This window comes from Pelophylax lessonae (assembly GCF_965119305.1).
Source record: "Pelophylax lessonae genome assembly, chromosome: 3".
In the NCBI taxonomy this organism is placed as follows: domain Eukaryota; kingdom Metazoa; phylum Chordata; class Amphibia; order Anura; family Ranidae; genus Pelophylax; species Pelophylax lessonae.
Window position 1 is genome coordinate 47,202,110 of NC_138770.1, and position 21,193 is coordinate 47,223,302.

The 21,193-nt window shown below is 41.5% G+C and overlaps 1 protein-coding gene across 1 annotated transcript in view; it reads right to left on the reverse strand.

The window, feature by feature from the left end:
- Window positions 1-2,901: 2,901 nt before the first annotated feature.
- The window catches only part of LOC309550299 (vomeronasal type-2 receptor 26-like), a gene marked incomplete at both ends in the record, with an annotated part of 50,463 nt that continues 32,171 nt past the window's right edge, over window positions 2,902-21,193 (reverse strand). Inside the window, 2 exons of the mRNA XM_082250701.1 lie at window positions 2,902-3,815; window positions 9,788-9,911. Of these exons, the coding sequence (XP_082106827.1) occupies window positions 2,902-3,815; window positions 9,788-9,911 (1,038 nt within the window). The remainder of the gene's footprint in view (window positions 3,816-9,787; window positions 9,912-21,193) is intronic.

Sequence of the window (21,193 nt, forward strand, 5' to 3'; positions counted from 1 at the left end):
TATTTGTACATCACAATAAAAACACTGTCTATGGTATTAAACTTATTTATTGCACTTCAGCACTTTTTGGGTTTTATTTTATCACAGATTAGGATATCTTGATCTTTTCTGACTTGAACCCACTTGATATACAGCATATATATTTTTTCAATTTTATGGGACACCCCCTTTTTATAATTCTTTAACAGTGAATGTATGCACTTTATCTCTTCTAATTGCACAAAGGTAGCGCCGTTTACAACCTCTCTTTGCACTTTACACATATCCTGACCCCTTTGGGGTTTGGTTGTTGGCTGCTTACACCTGTCAGTCTCTCACGCTTCACCGCACACTCCATAGCGCTGGTCATTTTTTGCCTTTACATCAATATTGAGCTGGCCCACCCTCTGCAGCTATAACAGCTTCAACTCTTCTTGAAAGGCTGTACACATGTTTTAGGAGTGTTTCTATGGGAATTTTGACCAGTCTTCCAGAAGCGCATTTGTGAGGTCAAGCACTGATGTTGGAAGAGAAGGCCTGGCTCACAGTCTCTGCTCTAATTCATCCCAAAGGTGTTCTATCAGGTCCGGACTCTGGGCAGGCCAGTCAATTTCCTCCACCCCAAACTTGCTCATTCATTTCTTTATGGACCTTGCTTTGTGCACTGGTCCAAATCATCTGGTGGAAGGGGGATTATGGTGTGTGGTTGTTTTTCAGGGGTTGGGCTTGGCCCCTTAGTTCCAGTGAAGGGAACTCTTTAGGTGTCAGCATACCAAGACATTTTGGACAATTTCATGCTTCCAACTTTGTGGGAACAGTTTAGGGATGGCCCCTTCCTGTTCCAACATGATTGCGCACCAGTGCACAAAGCAAGGTCCATAAAGACATGGATGAGCGAGTTTGGGGTGGAGGAACTTGGCTGGCCTGCACAAAATCCTGACCTCAACCCAATAGAATGCCTTTGGGATGAATTATTGCGGAAACTGTGGGCCAAGCCTTCTCTTTAAACATCAGTGCCTGACCTCACAAATTTGCTTCTGGAAGAATGGTCAAACATTCCCATAGACACTCCTAAACCTTGTGGACAGCCTTCCCAGAAGAGTTGAAGCTGTTATAGCTGCAAAGGGTGGGCCAACTCAATATTGAACCCTACAGACTAAGACTGGGATGCCATTAAAGTTCCTGTGCATGGAAAGGCAGGTGTCCCAATACTTTTGGTAATATAGTTTATGTGTAAAGACAAAATAAAAAGCATATAGAAAGAAATTAACAGAACAACTGAATAACAAAATGTAAAATTTATGTTTACCTAGAGAAACAACATTGTATGATGCCAAACTGTAAACATTTTGGGGAAATAAATTGTAATGATGCAGGAAACTATCTGGAGAGGAGTGCTCCATATTAAGTTAACCGTTTCAAGTCCATCCCCCCCCCCCCCCCTCAGAGTAAAATAGAAACGAATGGGGACTCCGCACCTTATTAGCAAAGGGAATACGCAGTTTTCCATATAGCAAACTGCCACAGATTCCCTGCAGGTGCAACTTGACAATGAATAAGCGACATCTCTAAGTCGTGAAACACATCTGCCTTTGTGTCCTGCATTCACAGTGTGTTGTTCCAGTTGCCTATTGTTTGATGTGGAATAAATTTACTCCAATTTTTGATTTACGTCGGAGTGCGGTCATCTCTTTTTGTCTCATACAACTCAATATTGAACCCTAAAGACTAAGAGTTTTATGCCATTAAAATTCATGTTGTGTAAAGGCAGGTGTCCCAATACTTTTGACAATAGTGTGTGTGTGTGTGTGTGTGTGTAACTATTTATATTTTTTATTTATTTTTTTCACTCTGTCTGCTTAATCAGCCACAAAAGCTTTATGACAATTCTTGGCTGCATTCTTGCACCGTGCCATGTGATCACTGTGACCGATCACAGAGATCACAGTAGTTCTGAAAGGCTGTGTGAATGGCAGCCATGTTTACCACTGGACATGTGATCGCTGTGATTGGTCACAGCAATCACATGGTACCAGGGCAGGGTTCTGCTGCTCGGTACAGCTGATCGGTGATCATCTATGTCCAGTGGACAGAGCGGTCACAGGATTGCACTGATGCGCATCCCCAGAGTGTGCTAGAGGCTTATATCTGGGAGGATGTATGGGTACATCCACCCAGATTGATGCTTGTCCCACCCTGCCGTTTATATGCAGTGACCAGGTAGGAAGTGGCTAAACATTGATCTAGGGGTATTATTGAACTTCATTGCAAGAGACAGGGGTGAACCTTTCATTTTAATCCAATGATTTGGGGTTTTTTTAGCCATGCTTCACACAGGTATGATTCTTTTTTTTTTTTTTATGTTTTGAAGTTAAAGTAAACGTATAGCCTAAAAGTTCAATTTGTGCATATTTTTGCTTATGTGCATCACTATATGTTTTGACGATAGGTATGTAGTCACAACTGTGTGTTTTAGAGCCGGTTCACATTAGCGCGACTTGTCAGGCGACTTGTCAGCCTGACAAGTCACGCTCCCTCGTGGTCGATTGACCGATACAGGACCCGTTCTAATAGGAGCGACACAAGTCGCTCCGAATTAGAAAAAGGGTCCTGTACTACTTCGAGGCGACCTCGGACCGACTTGCATAGACTTCCATTATGTGAAGTCCCTGCAAGTCGCTCCGAAGTCGTGGTGCAATGTAATGCGTAAGTCGCCCCCGAAGTAGTAAGGAGTCGTGTCGCGCTAATGTGAACCGGCTCTTATACCTTTTCCTGTTTGTTTATCTTTGAAAACAATAAAAACTATTGAAAAAACAAAACAACTTATAGTCTAAAAGAAAAGTCACATGACAGACCAGAAAGCACTGACAAAAACGCATTCGATTGCATGTAAATCTATTATATTCTATGTTTTATTTTGGACTACAATTTATTCCAAAACTTATCCATTAAACATGTTTTGGTGTTCAGTTCTGGTCTCCATAAGATAATGTAACATTTTGGAAGAAATATACAACCTAAGACTCCAGTACTGGAGCTCAGTATGGAAAATATTTCCACAGCCACCATGTACTTCCCTCTGGTGCTCAGATAAGCCGGGATAAAGGCAATCCACACGCTGCAGAACACCAGCATACTGAAGGTGATGTATTTGGCCTCGTTAAAACTGTCCGGTAATGTCCTCACCATGAAAGCCAGAACAAAACTCACAGCTGCCAGAAACCCCATGTAACCAAGAACAGAATAAAACCCAATAACTGATCCTTCATTACATTGAACGATGATCTTGTCCTGATAAGAAGAGGTGTCCAGCTCCTGGAAGGGAGGAGAAATAGACAACCAGATGACACAAATTATAACTTGGATGGATGAACATAAGATGGCAATGCCATTAGAAATGTTGGCCCCAATCCAGTGTTGCCAGAGACTGCCGGGTTTGGTAACCTTAAACGCTACACAAACTAGGATGGTTTTGGCAAGGACACAAGAGATAGCAATTGTAAATAAGATTCCAAATGAGATTTGGCGTAACAAGCAGGATATATAAGCAGGACGTCCAAGGAAGAAGAACACAGAAAGGAAGCTCAGCATGATGGAGACCAGGATGGAGAAGCTTAGGTTCCTGTTGTTGGCTTTTACAATGGGCGTGTCTTGGTGTGAAATAAAAACCAGTAATATCAGTCCAGTCATGGCACAAAGAATGGAGGTGGATGAGGCAAAGACCATTCCTATAAGATCATTAGAGTAAGAGAGGAAATCCAGCACTTTCAGGACACAACGATCCTTCTTCTCATTGTGCCATTCATCATATCTACATGGCTGACAGTTTTCACTGTCTGGAAGATAAACGGATCATTCAGTGATGTATAGTTGATTTGAATCTTTTGTTTATCATTTGATTGATTATCATTTGGTATGCTATCACAAAAAGGGTTGATGCCGCTCCAGGTGAGAGATAAGCAGGGCTTTTTTTCTGAGTCACCCCTTGTCTCCACCCTCTACCCACCTCCGAGTGCTGTCCTTTGGTTCCAACCTCTACCCACCTCTCAGTACCCCCCCCCCCCCCCCCCTTGTAGAGAATACAGAACCAAGTATCATGTTGTGGTTCTTGGTAATTTGCATAGAATTTGTTAATGATAACTAGAAAAGAAGTAAGATAGATCCCCTGGAATCAGCAACAATAGGCCCCCCCAACAACAGATCCCCCCAGCAACAATAAATCTTCCCCTGCAACAATAGAAAAAACAGTAAAATAGATACCCTGCAATCCACAACAATAGCCCCCCAGCAACAAAAAATCCTCCCCTGCAACAATCGCACCCCCCCTCCAATAAATCCTCCCCTGCAACAATAGACCCCCCAGCAACAATAGCTCCCCATCAACAATAGTTCCCCCAAGCAACAATAAATCCTCCACTGCAAAAATAGCCCCTCCCCCCAACAACAAAATGCCCTCCAGAAACAATAGATTCACCCAAGCAACAATAGATCCCCCAGCAGCCAGCATTAATAGGCCATTCAGCTCACCAAACTGACCCCAGCACCCCATTGCCATTGCATACATTCAGACTGGAGGTGCCGGAACTGCGTTCCCCCACGTTCCCGCTGAATAAAAGCCCTGGAGATAAGTATCCAATCTGTTCTGGGTGCACATCTAGTCCGTGGACCATGCAATTAGCGATTGTATAGGAAATGGTTTGACAGCACTCCAGTGTCAGCGGATAAAAAGTCTTTATTTCTCCAAAAACATGACAGCACAATGAAGAGATGCCTAAAACAGCAGACGCGTTTCACGAATCAGGTTCGCTTATTCATTGCTGCATAATGAATAAGCGAACCTGATTCGTGAAACGCATCTGCTGTTTGAGGCATCTGTTCATTGTGCTGTCATGTTTTTGGAGAAATAAAGACTTTTTATCCGCTGACACTGGAGTGCTGTCAAACCACTTCCTATACAATCGCTATCATTTGGTATGGTCATCATCATTTGACTGATTAACATTTGGTTTTATTTGGATTTATTTTGATCTTCAGTCCAGATGTGTTCATGTGTGATTGCATTTTTCACATTACCTATGTGATACATATTATTGAATTTTGTTCCACATTTTGTGTTTATTACCAGTTATATTTTGACATTATTTTTCATTGATTTTTATTTAATAAATATACATATTTTTGCACAAAGTTGTATTCCTCTTGTCTTTAACCACTTGCCTACAGTGCACTTTCACCCCCTTCCTGCCCAGACCGATTTTCAGCTTTCAGCGCTCTCACACTTTGACTGAGAATTATTCAGTCATGCAACACTGTACCCATACAAAAATTGTGTCCTTTTTTTCACACAAATAGAGCTTTCTTTTGATGGTATTTGATCAATACTGGGTTTTTTATTTTTTGTGCTATAAATAAAAAAAGACTGAAAATATCGTGAAAAAACGCATTTTTCTTTGTTTCTGTCATAAAATTTTGCAAATTAGTCATTTTCTTCACAAATTTTGGCCAAAATTTATACTGCTACTTATCTTTGGTAAAAAAACCCCCAAATAAGTGTATATTATTTGGTCTTTGTGAAAGTTATAGAGTCCACAAGTTATGGTGCTATTCATTGAAAATTGATCACACTTGATCACACCTGATGTACTGAAGGCCTATCTCATTTCTTGAGACACTAAAAGGTCAGGAAAGTACAAATACCCCCCAAATGACCCCTTTTTGGAAAGTAGACATCCCAAGGTATTTAATAAGTGGCATGATGAGTTTTTTGAAGTTGTAATTTTTTCCCACAATGCTTTGCAAAATGAAGATTTTTTTTTTTTGATTTTTTTTTTTTTTACAAATTGCCGTATTAACAGGTTATTTCTCTCACACAGCATATGTATACTTGCAACTACACCCCAAAACACATTCTACTACTCCTCCTGAGTATGGCGATACCACATGTGTGAGACTTTTTCACAGCCTGGCCACATACAGAGGCCTAACATCCAAGTAGCAGCGTCCGGCATTCTAGGAGCACAAATTACACATATCATTTCCTGACAACCTATCGCACTTTTGAAGGCCCTGGAGCACCAGGACAATGGAAACCCCCATAAAATGACCCCATTTTGGAAAGCAAACAGCCCAATGTATAATTTTTGAGGCATAATGAGTCTTTTGAATATGTCATTTTTTTCCACAAGTTTTTGGAAAATGTGGAAAGAAAATGAAAACACATTTTTATTACACAAAGCTGTCCATTTATGCAATATTTCTAACACATAGCATGTACATAGCAAAACTTGCACCCCAAAATACATTCTGCTATTCCTCCTGAGTATGGCGATACCACATGTGTAACACTTTTTCACAGCCTGGCCACATACATAGGCCTCACATCCAAGTAGCGCTTTACACAAAGTTGTCCATTTATCCACTTTAAGACTGGGCCTATTTTTGACACTTGGTGTTTACAAGCTAAAATCATTTTTTTTGCTAGAAAACTACTTTGAACCCCCAAACATTATATATTTTTTTTTAGCAGAGACCCTAGAGAATAAAATGGAGATCGTTGCAATATTTTTTATCACACCATATTTGCGCAGCAGTCTTCCAAATGCGATTTTTTTGAAAAAAATTCACTTTTTTGAACTAAAAAATAAGAAAACAGTAAATTTAGCCCAATTTGTTTTCCATAATGTGAAAGATAATGTTACGCCGAGTAATTAGATACCCAACATGTCATGCTTCAAAATTGCGCATGCTCACAGAATGGCGCCAAACATTGGTACTTAAAAATCCCCATAGGCAACATTTTAAAAATTTCTGCAGGTTACTAGCTTAGAGTTACAGAGGAGGTCTAGGGCTCAAATTATTGCACTCGCTCTAACGATCGCGGCGATACCTCACATGTATGGTTTGAACACCGTTTACATATGTGGGCGGGACTTGCGCATGCGTTTGCTTCTGCGCGCGAGCTAACGGGGACAGGGCGCTTTAATTTTTTTTTTTTTTTTTTCCTATTTATTTTATTTATTATTTTTTTATTTTTACACAGTTTAAAAAAAAAATATGTTTTGATCATTTTTATTCCTATTACAAGGAATGTAAACATCCCTTGTAATAGAAATAGGCACGACAGGTCCTCTTTATTGTGAGATCTGGGGTCAAAAAGACCTCACACCTCACAACTACACTAAAAAAGCAAAAAAAAAAAAAAAAAATTGTTGAAAGAGGAAAAAAAAAAAGCAAAAAAAAAAAGCGTCCCTTTAAACCGGTTGCTAGGCAACGTCTTTTGACGTAGCTCCGGTCCTCCAAGACCATAGAGTTGAGTGAGGGCCATCTTGCCCTCACTCGACTTCCTGTCTCTGAGGATCCGGGACCGGATAGTTTTCCCCGCTGCCGGCGGGTCCGGTAAGCTGGGAAAACGTCTGGGACGCGGCAGGAGGGGGGGGGGGCACCTCTTCCCCTGCACCGTAAAGGTAATTCCGCGGCGAATCCGCCACTGGGACCACCCTTATCTGAAAGCTGACCGCCCGCCGTTTCAAAAAATACCAGGGTTATGGGGGCTATCTGCTGCCATAACTCCAGTATTTAGCTTTTAATGGCCGACACATATAGTCGTTAGGCGGTCAGTAAGTGATTGAATGCATATGGCAAACAGGTGACGATGACTGATGGGGTGACAGGTGACGATGACTGACGGGGTGACAGGTGACGATGACTGATGGGGTGACAGGTGACGATGACTGATGGGGTGACAGGTGATGATGATTGATGAGGTGACAGGTGACGATGATTGATGGGGTGACAGATGACAATCACTGACGGGGTGACATGTGACGATGATTGATGGGGTGACAAATGACAATCACTGACGGGGTGACATGTGACGATGATTGATGGGGTGACAAGTGACGATCACTGATGGGGTGTCAAGTGACGATGATTGATAGGATGACAGATGACGATGACTGATGGGGTGACAGGTGACGATGACTGATGGGGTGACAGGTGACGGTGATTGATGGGGTGACAGGTGACGGGCGATGGTCACTGATGGGTGACAGGTGAAGGGCGATGGTGCACGGCGGTACTGATGGCAGTCTCTGGTAACCGGTGAACTTTAGGCTATGTTCACATGTGAGCGTAGCGATCACGTGCAGAATCACTGCGATTCTGCCCGTGATCCAGAAATCATTGCAAATTGCGGGGCGCCTGTGCGTTGCCCGTGATTTGCAATAGCACCCCAAACGCTGTGCGATGTTGCTGCGATTTCCGCCTGCCGAATCGCGGTAACATCGCGCAAACAACGCATGACGCTCCAAAGAAACTCTTGTACCTTTTTTGGGCGTCATGCGATGTTTGCGCGATGTTACCGTGATTCGGCAGGCGGAAATGGCGGCAACTTCGCACAGCGTTTGGGGTGCTATTGCAAATCAGGGGCAACGCACAGGCGCCCCGCAATTTGCAATGATTTCTGGATCACGGGCAGAATCGCGGTGATTCTGCCCGTGATCGCTACGCTCACATGTGAACGTTATGGGTGTCAATTTCTGGGCACTGATGAGGTGACTGTTGGATGACAGGTGACATTGGGGGGGGGGGGGCTGAGGACTGTGTGGGGACCTTTATTAGTGTGATTTTACATTTGACATGTGTACAGATCAGGAACTCACTATTTCTAGCTCTGCTCTCCTCACACTGGAAACTGTATGAGGAGAGAAGAGCTAGTAACACTGAGTTACTGCTCTTAGTTTACATTTTGTGATCGGCTGTGAATGGATTCACAGCCGATCACATAGTAAACAGTCACTGTCAGTGACTGTTTACTACCGCCGGTGACAGCTGTGTTCCTACGGAACACAGTGCCACCGACATGACCGCGCTGCGCGCTCCCGATCGCGCATGCGCGGTCATCTGGTGGGCGCCTTCATTGTGATCGGCTGTGTCATTGGAACACAGCCGATCACGTGGGAAACAGCCACGCCCATTGGCTGTTTCCCCCCTGCCGGTGACGGGGGGTGTCCCGGGGACATCCCGACACCGGCAGTGCAGGGCGGCGCGCACGCGATCGCGCGCCTGCCCTGCTTAAAGTGCCGCCGTCATATGACGGCGACCCAGGATAATGGTCATATGACGGCGGGCGGCAAGCGGTTAAGCTAGCGCCAATCAACAATCTCAAGTTTTTGTTGATTCATGGAAATAAGTTGAAAATCTCCTTAATTATAGATCTTTGCTTATTTGCATAAATAGACACTGTTTATAGGAGCAGTATAAACATTCTGACATCTTGATGTAAGCAAGATGACCAAGTCTTTATTATCTGCTGATGATATTATTTGATTCTGAATCATCCCGATATAGGAGTACATCATTTAAAATATTATACAAAGTGTTACATCCTTAAAAGTAAACTAACAGATGAGAAAAATCATTTTTACAAATTATCCATTTATTCAAGCATTCTAAATTATGACTTTTCTACCAAATGGTTTATGTTAACCAACAATCGGTGTTTGAAAACACATAAACAAGTGCGCCGGTGGTGGCTGTATAAGTTGTGGAAGGAACTCTGGGACTGGGACCGTCTGAGAAACTAAGAAAAAAAATAACCAATAATTCTACCAATCAAATTTAGAGAAAGCTTCATTATGTTGAGAATTGGAGTGTTCCTCAAAGTACATAGAGAAGACCCAGAGCAGAAGAAGAGACACAGCTAAATGAATTCAGAATGGTGTTTCCCATTAAATATCTATAAAACTATTATTCAATATGGAAGTATATGGAAGAAACAACATCAGTAATAATATACATGTCCATATACCGCTGACATTGGATATCTCTCCCTCCGAGCACTGGACACAGTCATAGCAGCAGGCATGGATTCCAGACCTTGGGACTTTCCTGGTTCCTGGCAAACAATTCTCCGAACACTGAGACTTCGGGACCTGCAGATAAGGAAAGAGTCTCCCAATATTTACATGAAATGCTTATTTTTCTCAATGCTTCTACCAGTGTACAACCACAATATAGAAATAATAGGACCCTACACGTTTTGTATCAAAAGAAGGCAGTGTGGCATCATGGAATTTGTTTCTTTATAAAAACTTTTATTCAGTCACAGCGGGAGTCGGGCCAGGGGAGGAGCGGCGGTGATCACCAACGCTCTTCCCCGATCGTCAGGGATCGAGTGTGGAGATCCGCCCACTTGTGTAAACAAAGCGGGCGGATCTCCTAAGTGACAAACAGTGACAGATTGCAGGGTTCAGCATAGCTGAACCTGCGATCTGTCCCTGTGTCACTCAGTCCCCTCCCCCCACACACGTTAGTAAGCACCAGGCATACATTAACCCCTCCCTCTCCAATAAAGTTAACCCCATCCCTGCCAGTGTCATTTTTACAGTAACAGTGCATATTTATAGCACTGATTACTGTAGTAATGTCACTGGTACTCCCAAAAGTGTCAAAAATGTCAGTCAAGGGTCCGATCTGTCCGCCGCAATGTCGCAGTCCTGCAAGAAAAATCTCAGATCGCCGCCATTACTAGTTAAAAAAAAAACAATAAAAATGACATAAATTTCCCATAGTTAGTAGCTGCGATAACTTTTGTGCAAACCAATCAAAACACGCTTATTGCAATTTTTTTTACCAAAAATATGTAGCAGAAAACAAATTGGCCTAAAATGTTAAAAAATTTAGATTTTTACATTTTTTTGGGGGGAATTTCATATAAAAAAAATTGAAAAATATTGTTATTTTTTCAAAATTGTCGCTCTTTTTTTGTTTATAGCGCAAAAAGTAAAAATCGCACAGGTGATCAAATACCACCAAAAGAAAGCTCTATTTGTTGGGTAAAAAAGCACGTAAAATTTTTTGGGTACGGCATTGCATGACCGCGCAATTGTCAGTTAAAGTCACACAGTGCCGAATCGCAAAAAGTGGCCTGGAGGTAGGACAGCAAAATCCTCTGGTGGTAAAGTGGTTAATAACCAGGCCATTTTTTTGAGATTCAGCACTGGGTTAACTTAACGGAAGAATGCGCAGTCATGCAAAACTGTACCCAAAAAAAATCCAGACAAATAGAGCTTTCTTTTGGTGGTATTTAATTTGCTCACCTGTGCGATTTTTATTTTTGTGCCATAAACATAAAAAGAGCGACAATTCTGAAAACAAAACCCAATATTTTTTACATTCTTCTATTTAACGTTCCCAATAAAAAATAAATAAAAATCAAATCATTTCATCCTTTTAGGCTAATTTGTATTCTGCTACATATTTTTGGTAGAAAAAAAAATCCCAATAAGTGTATTTTGTTTGGTTTGCGCAAAAGTTATCGCGTCTACTAACGAGGGGAAAGATTTATGTCATTTTTATTTTTATTTTTTTTTACTAGTAATGGCGGCAATCTGCGATTTTTAGCGGGACTGCAAAATGACGGCGAATGGATCGGACACCTAACTGACATTTTTTACATTCTTGGGGGTACCAGTGACATTACTACAGTAACCAGTGCTAAAAATATGCACTGTTACTGTAATAATAACACTGGCAGGGAAGGGGTTAACACCAGGGGCGATCAAAGGGTTAAATGTATGCCTAGGGGGTGTTTTTTAACTGTGAGGGGGATAGGCTTGTGGATTCAACACAGAGACCTGTGCTCCTAAATAGGAGGATCACAGGCGCTCTATGCTGATTCCTGAGAGAACAACAGTCTGCTGTATTTACAACATCAGACCCTTGTTCTCTCTCCACGGGGAGTGATCGTGGGTGCAACCCCAAGAGTGCTCCCGCGAACCGCCGTACAGGTACGGTGGCTCGCGCAGCCAAGCCAGCCAGCCACAGTATATCTGCGGCGGGTGGTCGGCAAGTGGTTAACAAATCTATGTTTGTTTGTTTGTGTCCATGTGGGAAAGTGAATCTGATGGGAGTGGTTTCATAATTATAAATCAGCTGCAGCAGCTGCAGGGCTCTAATGAGGGAAGCTGCTGGGCCTGCATCCCTTTAGACCTGATTTCCTATTGGGAGTATCTCACCAAAAATGACATTTTTGTTGCAGGAGATGCCAGAAATCTGACTTGTATCTTTGGGCAGACTTCTGGGAAAATCGGTGGGCCAATCACACAAGTAAAAAATTATGTTTTAGGGGGGCATTCTGTACACATTCTGTGTACAGAACACCTCCCAGTAGCCATATTGCATTGCATTATACAGAAAATGACAGTGCTGCAGATTAAAAAGGAAAAGTCATTTTTAATAACATCCAATTACAATATGACTTTTTTATACGCTATATTAATTTGTCTTTATTTGCTATTTTTGTTCCCCACGAAAATGTAGTCACCCTTTAAAGTATTAGATACCCAGAAGGACCTGAAAACATGCTGCATTAGACTTGCTTATTAGTCTTTATTCCATATACATTAACATGGCTGGTAGCCATGTAGTAGGAGGCCTCATGTTTGCTGCCCCTCTTGCATAACTGATGTCATCTCATATTGTTCTGAAGTGACCGAAGGACAGGTCCAGGATAATTGGAAGGAGGTTCTGTAACCCTTGCACTATCTTTTTAATTTTTGACAGCAAGGCCTATTCTTGCTTTTATCAAGAGTACCTGTATAGGGTTACGGTTTGAAGGCACCACCTACACCCAAAGACCAATTTTTCCACCACTGTTTGGCTGCGGCATATTATTTCCATTTTGGACAGCAAGGCCAATTCTTGCTTTCATCAAGAGCACCTCTATAGGGTTACGGTGTGAAGGTAACACCGACACCCAAAGACCAATTTTTCCACCCCTGTTTGCCTGGGGCATATTATTTCCATTTTTGGCAGCAAGGCCAATTCTTGCTTTCATCAAGAGTACCTCTATAGGGTTATGGTGTAAAGGCACCACTGACACCCAAAGACCAATTTTCCCACCACTGTTTGGCCGGGGCATATTATTTCCATTTTTGACAACAAGGCCAATTCTTGCTTTCATCAAGATTACCTCTATAGGGTTACAGTGTGAAGGCACCACCGACACCCAAAGACCAATTTTCCCACCACTTTTTAGCCGGGGCATATTATTTCCATTTTTGACAGCAAGGCCAATTCTTACTTTCATCAATATTACCTCTATAGGGTTACGGTGTGAAGGCACCACCAACACCCAAAGACCAATTTTTCCACCACTGTTTGGCCGGGGCATTTTATTTCCATTTTTGACAACAAGGCCAATTCTTGCTTTCATCAATATTACCTCTATAGGGTTACGGTGTGAAGGCACCACCGACTCCCAAAGTCCAATTTTTCCACCACTGTTTGAACGGGGCATATTATTTCCATTTTTGACAGTAAGGCCAATTCTTGCTTTCATCAAGATTACCCCTATAGGTTTATGGTGTGAAGGCACCACTGACACCCAAAGACCAATTTTTCCACCACTGCTCGGCCGGGACATATTATTTCCATTTTTTGGCAGCAAGGCCAATTCTTGCTTTCATCAAGATTACCTCTATACGGTTACTGTGTGAAGGCCCCACTGACACCCAAAGACCAATTTTTCCACCACTGTTACTTCTATCCAAAGCCTGTAAATGAGACACCAGAAATTATCCACAAAAATCTCTAATCTTCTTCCGAGTGCACTAAATTGTGACCTCATCATACAGAATGGTTCCCTAAGTCGTTGTTTATAAAATAAAGACAACTTGAATGGAAAATGTCATTTTTTTGGCTTTATAAATGTCATTATTTCTGCAGTAGGCTCTATACACTGTACAGATGTGCCACTTTACAGGCAGACTAAAGGGACCCCCCAGGCACTATATTAAAAGGAATTTTTCATTTTTAATGTTATTTTTAATGTTTATGTTTTCACTTTAAGCATCAGTAAATCGCAGCTCATTTAAAAATGATGTTTTTTACAAACTTTGTTTGCAATGATACATGTCCTCTAAGGCAGTACCCGGACCCCATAACCATTGTATGGCCAACTACTTGCATATAAGCAAGTAATGAGCACTTTTGATTTGTGCATTTTGGGTCCCATAGACCTGGGGTTCGTTATTCGGTTCTGAACTTTTGCGATGTTTGTGAACCGAAAGGGGGTCGTTCGGCTCATCTCTACCCACCACTTCAGATAAGCCTACAAGAAATTATATAATAACAAAAATAATAATAATAATAACAATATTAATGATAATAATAATATGGTTTGCATCGCTCTGTCCAGTGTGACTAAGACTCCTTTCACTTCACATGGAGCAGAGTCTGCTTTGATCAGCAAGGGATCTGTGAGATGTCACATCTATGCCCATTTAGTTTCTGTCCAGGTGACATGGGTGGACCCCGTTAGCTCTGTGGGCAGCTTGGCGTAGCTGGACTCCGCTGTCTGCTTACATTGGGTTTTTCCAAACCTGGAAGGACCGATAGGTAGGTGGATGTAAACGGACACAAGTCAATTTATATCCGCCTGGCCATAGGGTTCCATGGACTTTCTGATCAGGTCCAACTGACTGGCAGATGCATCTGAAAAGCCCCTGTGAAAGGGGCCCAAAGGAAGCATAAATCATTTTTATTTAATTTTTTTCGTTTTGTTTCTTTTAAATTTATGATGGAAGTGTTGATCAGTATTTTATTTTGAATAAGTCTTTTATGTAATAAACAGAATCCTAAGGTTTTTGCTCTTATTGGTTTCTTTCACCTAAAATGACAGCTGAAATGTATCTAAAGCCAAAACTTAAATGTATTATATTGGATAGAGTAGGAAATAGTATAAACCTCTATCAGGTTTTTGCTATCGGTTGGGGAGACTGACACGTTCAGCTTCACATGGACCGCAGACCAGCTCATTTATCATATAATGTTTCCATTTTCATCAGAACAGAAGGTGAGGAGAAGCTTCCAATGTGAGCACTAGATCTGGTGACCACTGGCTAAAAGGAGATATCCTTCACTTTACTGGTATTTATACTCACTTCCACTTATGTATACAAGAAGTAAAGAGAAATCTCCCCAATGGAACAAATCTAGGAAAAAAATGGATTTGGTTATACTTTAACTTCTATGTAATTTAAAGAACGTATCTAACCTCATTAATTCCACTTTTCCACATAATTTTCTCTACCACGATGAAGAAATTTTCCTGAGATCTGTTTGTTATGAAGGTTTTGCCAACTTGTGTTAGATCTAGAAAACCTTTTTTTAAAGACCTCCAACTCATAACTCTGAACAGATCGACACGTTCACCATTTTCTTCAATAAGTACGTCACTATTTGAGCGTCTCTGATTTTTGACCCAATAATAAAGCTGTTAAATGAAAGAAACAAAATCATGCAGTACCTAGGCTTCCACTAATCAAATAACCTAATACTCAATAAAGTAGATTTAAATCCAATCAATACAATCGCATAGAATCTTTTAAATGTTAAAGTGACTTCAAAAGTAATTAAATCTCTTTAACGCTACATCTTCCATTAAAATAGTCAATGGTGATCCTGACATAAAGGTCCTTATTTAGGTACTTCCTGCATCAGTTGAAGACTATTATATGCTATGGAACATCTAATAAATCGTAATATTGATTTTAGGAGAATATGGTGATACAATAGCAGGGGAAGGTCATAGAGGGAAGGTTGTTTTTATTTAAGGTCTCTGTAATTGATCGTACTAACATTTGTTCACTTGATAAGCTTGTTTTAGGATGAAAAATAATAGCTGCTTAGCATAGCAACCACCTATTTCTTTACACAGAATTAGAATCAGTTGATCGTTTTTCAACTGATACAAATTCTAATCTTTCTAAAATGTTGGAATTAGTTAGAAGCCAAAAAATGTAAACAAATTTTAACGGATTATAACTAAATGCATTACTATTCATTACTATTTCATTCAGAGATTCTAATGAATCTTAATATTCGTTACTATTTCATTTGGAGATGCGGATACATCCGTATCCCCGAATAACCAAAAACTTGTCAGAATTTACATAGTCATTTATATATTACATAAACTATATTGTAGCACCTTTAAAGTCCTATTATGTCTATTCTCCAATGCCTTCCCCTTAGCCAGGGGCACATGTCGGGGCTGTCCCTTATCCCCTTTGCTATATGCTCTTGCTGTAGAACCACTGGCCATAACACTTAGAACACACCCAGCGATTAGGGGCTTCCGCTCAGGCCCGCGAACGATTTTGTATGAAAGAATGCAGGTCCCTACCTAAAGACTGTCACTGCATTGGGAGTTATAGGACAATTTGGACAACATTCAGGCCTGAAAATAAACTGGGATAAGTCCCAGATCCTTCGCTTAGACCTGTAAGATGGGTTTCCACTAGGATTGAAACATCAACATGTTGTGCTTTAAAGTGTGATAGGACAGCAGTCTGTTTAGGTTTTGCCCAGAGGCCTTGGACATTCCACGTCAAAAATTTCAGGGTAGCCATGGGAAAACACAGAATAGAGACACCCAGACTGATCCACAGGGGCAAGAAACAAGGCAGGCCCAAAGCTCCAAGGCACAAACAGTGGATATCATGTGACTGATCATAGCTAGTAATGACATGTAAAACAATTGTAGACTGCAAAAGCAATACAATTTAATATAATCATAGCATACAGTATATAAATTATACATGCATATATCATGAGTGTTAATGACCTCATAATTATTATTTTCTAGCAAATCCTTAAAATATATTTCAATTAACTGAGAATTAAACATTACGTAGGCTTTTACACACACAGCTGGGAAGAAGCTGATAAGGAGATTGTCCAGCAGCATTCAGGTACACACAGAATGGCCAGGGAAACAGTTCTTGAGTTACGAAAGGAGTGAACCAAACAAAAATAGCAAAAACATGAAACAAAATAGAGTCCATAGGAACTCCCAAAACTAGGGAAGCAAACATACGCTGAAAAAATGTGGAATAGTGTGAGTTACTTGATCTCCAGTGTGGGGTATGAAAGGTAATTGGAAGTAATATCCCTGAAGAAGAGGTGATTAACCTCGAAACGCGTCGGATACTATATCTGGATTGGATGGTTGAGTCCAAATATTTACATATATGAAATTTGCTTGCTAAAACGATTTTATCCATATACTATTGTCCTTATCATTGTATTTATGATTTTGTAATAAACAAATATTTTATATCGATTTTTCGTTATCAATGTTACATTGTGCCTGAAAAGTCCCACCCCTAGGGGAATTTATATTGTTTTGATTACAATTTAGGGATATGGCACTCCTTCTGAGGACTACAGCGGGAACACACTTAGTAATTGGAAGGAGGGATGAGGTGGGGGAGAAAAAGGTGCAAGCATTCACCAGACATTAAACAGGGGGAGTCTTGAGATGCACAAAGTACCACAGCAGCATTGAAGGAGTACACGTTGAGTTTATTTTCTCTTCTACCATGAGGGTCAGGGGGAGAGGGTGAGGAAGAAAAGAGGGCTTATATATGTGAATAATAAAAGAGGGGGAGGGTAATATAAGGAGAAAGGGCCTGTAAAGTTCAGGAGGGATGGAGGGACAGTTTTGTAAAAGGAGTTAACTTACAAACACAAGCTAGTGCTTGAGATGTTAAGGAGGTTATCCAAGGAGCAGGCTACCCTATCTATGAAACTGGGACCATTAGTGACAAGGTATAACTGGGGAGATGTAACTGGTCAAGCAGGAGACGGACCGGGTGCCCCACGATTCTCTAGCCAGGTAAAGAGAGCTTCAGGATCCTCGAAAAAATGAGCTTTATCTCCCAGGACCTGGAGTGTAGCTGGAAACAGCATAGTGTAGGAAATGTGGAGATGACGTTTGGCCTCTGTAAACTCCACCAGTCTTTTCTGTACTTCTGCAGAGAAGTCTGGAAATACCATTCTTTTGCCATTATTAAAAGGGATACTGCCTTTCTCTCTGGTAAGGTGCAAGATGGTGCCCCTGTCTCTATAATTAAGGAACTTGGCAATAAAGGTTCACAGGGGCGCACCTTGTGGCCGAGGTCTGGCCGCCAAGTGGTGGACCCACTCCACCACTAATGTTTCTGAGAATGCAGGCCTCCCGAATGTGGTGATGAGCAAGTTTTCAAGAAAGGTGGGGGGATCCAATCCCTCTGCACCTTCAGGCAGCCCCACAAATTGGAGGTTACAGTGTTGGAGCCTGTTCTCCTTGTCATCCTATTTTTGCTGCTCAGCATGCAGTTGATGTTGAACTCTCTCGGTGGTAATCTGCAATGGTGGCAGGTCATCCTCCATGTGGCTGATCCAAGTATCCGCCTTTGTAACCTGCTCTCTCAGTTTCTGAAGGTCCTGCCTAATTAGAGAGTCATCAATCTTCACCTCCTCTATTTTGCTCCTTTAGAGTGCTCTTACAATTAGATATTGCCTCCAGAACCTTTGCAGTATCAGTGCTAGCTGGATCACTGGTAGGAGGCATGAAGGCGCCATGTTCCCTCGGAGTGTCCTTATCCTTAAGCCGGAATTTGTCTAGCTTCTAAATGGGATCCATCGTCTTCTTCAGCGGAGAGATGATGTGCCACCCGGAGGGAAAAAAACAGGTAGTGCATGGTAGGTCGAAGAGAAGCAGGAAAGTCATAGGATTATAGAAAAACAATAGTTCTCAAGTGGAGCTCCTGACATGTGCTCCTCACACCATGCCATTCCAGGCCACACCCCGGGGGGGGGGCATATTTTAGGTGAATAAGCTATTTGTTTGTTCAACAGAATCTGCTGAACATTTTTCCAATAAGCTCATGGTCGCTTAAGTGACCATAAGGTTATAGCAGAGGCAGGAATGCCATGTCTGTACAGCCAGCTGAAAGTGGTGCTGTAAGTCCGTACGCCATACGCACCTAGCAGCGAAAGGGTTAAAGTAGACCTTGCATGTAAAAAGCAAGGTATACTTTTTAAGTGTCTCCTCCCCTTTCTATAAAGCAACATGAACGTTTTAAAAAAAAATATGTATGTGTAAAGTACTCCTAATCCCACTGGGAAGACATTTCTAGCATTCTGCTTAATTTCTTAGAATTTCATTGGCAGGAAGATAATGTTATCCCCTGCAGCAGAGAAACTGAAGGACAGGTGTAAGTATGTATCATTTTTTTCATTGTATGTATTTTTTTTTTAATGTTTCTTTGCTTCCTTTTAGCAAAGGGCAGGGGGCCATTGAAAAGTGGGCCTAGAACAGACTACACTTTTATTGTCCTTTTATGAAGGGTGAAGATTTGTGTTTTTTTTTGTCTTCAGTCCTCTTGTAAATTCAGTAATTATTTTAAAAATCCCTGAAACATGTTTTTTTTTACTTTTGGATATATACAGGAAATACAGTAGGTACTTCATATATGCAGCAAACCATTTTCATATTAAACTTTTTGCCTAACTGATTTATGTTGTTATGTACCTGACTTATCTTTTCTGGAGCTTGACTTCCTATAGACAGATACATGTTGTTTAGAGCATGAGCCACTGAATACACTGCTCTATAAACTCGATCAGTTAAACCAGGGCTTTGGAAACTTTGGAATTCAGTGACACGTTCAATCCTGGAGCAGTTGTGAAGAGACAATTTATAAACCTTACTATAAAATCTATTTCTTGACTCATTGGACCCTGAACAGTTTAGATATTGCAGCCATATATGTTCCAGTAACATGTCCTAAGGATGGTTCACAACCTGAAAACTGTCATAGAAACTCTTCATGTCAGGAACAGGCAGATTATAATATTCTATGGCCAAACTACCTGTAAGCGTTTCTCTGAAATGTTCCAAAAGAAATACATTGGAGGCAAATGTTGGTCCAAAAACAAAAGTCTTATCACAGAGCATGTGGCTTACTTCTTTTAGAAGATCAGCCATAAATGAAGAAAAGGTCCCACAAAGAATTATAACCTGAGCAGATGACCTTCTAATGGTCTCAATGCTATTTCTAAAAGTATGTTCTGTAAAGGTCCAAAGGTTCGGCTTTATCTTGATCATGTAGGCAACACAAATGCCCTTCATGGTTAGATATTGGGTCAGAAGTTGGGTTTCCTCATTACCGCTGTCATCATCAGAAGATAGAACTCCAACCCATGTCCAGCCAAAGAATTGGAGAAGCCCGGATAATATGAAATAAATGACTTGGTTACTTTGAACTGTCCGAAAAAATGTGGGGTATATATTTTTGTTACTCAGAACATCAGTGGTTGCACCATAACTGACCTATAATAAAAAAAACATATTGGATTTATTGTAGAATGTAACCATATAACAACCTAAAGTTTTAAAAAAAGATAAACGTGACTTTTTTTCCAGAATTGATTGCTGCAGTATTATGCTTAAAAAGATACTGTCATCTTGCGGAAACAGGGTAATGTTTCAGAAGTGACATTGTCTCTACAAAGGCCATGCAATGACCCCTGTATTCTCACCATATCGGCACCCCCTTACTGTTTCTTTCTCCCCTGCAGCTGACATTCTCTCAATCAAGTGGCATGAAGAAGCTGGCCTCACGCGCGTGAATCGCGTTGACGTCACGCGCTGGGCCCGTCCCTTCCACGCCTGAACCTTGCCATACATCTGATAACTCACATGCTTCTTCCAGCTTCTGGGGCATCATGTGACAGTGACGCGACAGGGCGGACTACGCGGCCATTGTGGAAACGGCTCCTATGAGTCCTTATATGCCTCTCTCGGCACCACGGCCACGCTTGAACCTAACGGACTCATCCGAAGCAGTCGGTGACAGAATGTCCGGACCACAGTGGGTGGTTAGAAGGACTAAAGGCCTCATGGGCCACTTCTAAATGGACCTTGCCTTGACTGTACTAGTCGACCTCCCCTGTCAATACTGACGTGCTGAGTAAGAGCTCACGGACTTGAGTCTTTATCTGTCTGCCGTTGTCTCCAACTAATGACCGCATCTGACCAGCGCGAGCTGTGCTTCCTGCCGGTGCCGGACGGAACGTGCTACATGAGCGGGAGATAGAATACCACCCATCCATGAACCATAAGATCGTTCATCAGCTATAGGCTATATTCTGGAGTGAGGAGAGTTTTATTGCCAATGCCTAATTCATCTGACATCTGGTAAGCGGCTTTAGTGTGTTAACACGCCGGGTGAAGGTGCATGGGAATATAAGTTGGTTTTGGTTCATGTGGACCACTCACGCTATCTATATAGATTTATCTGGTAAGAAGATTAACCTGCTGGTGGTGGGGATCGTCTCACGTGGATGTCACATTTTTTGAATTGAGTTCCAGCACCGTATT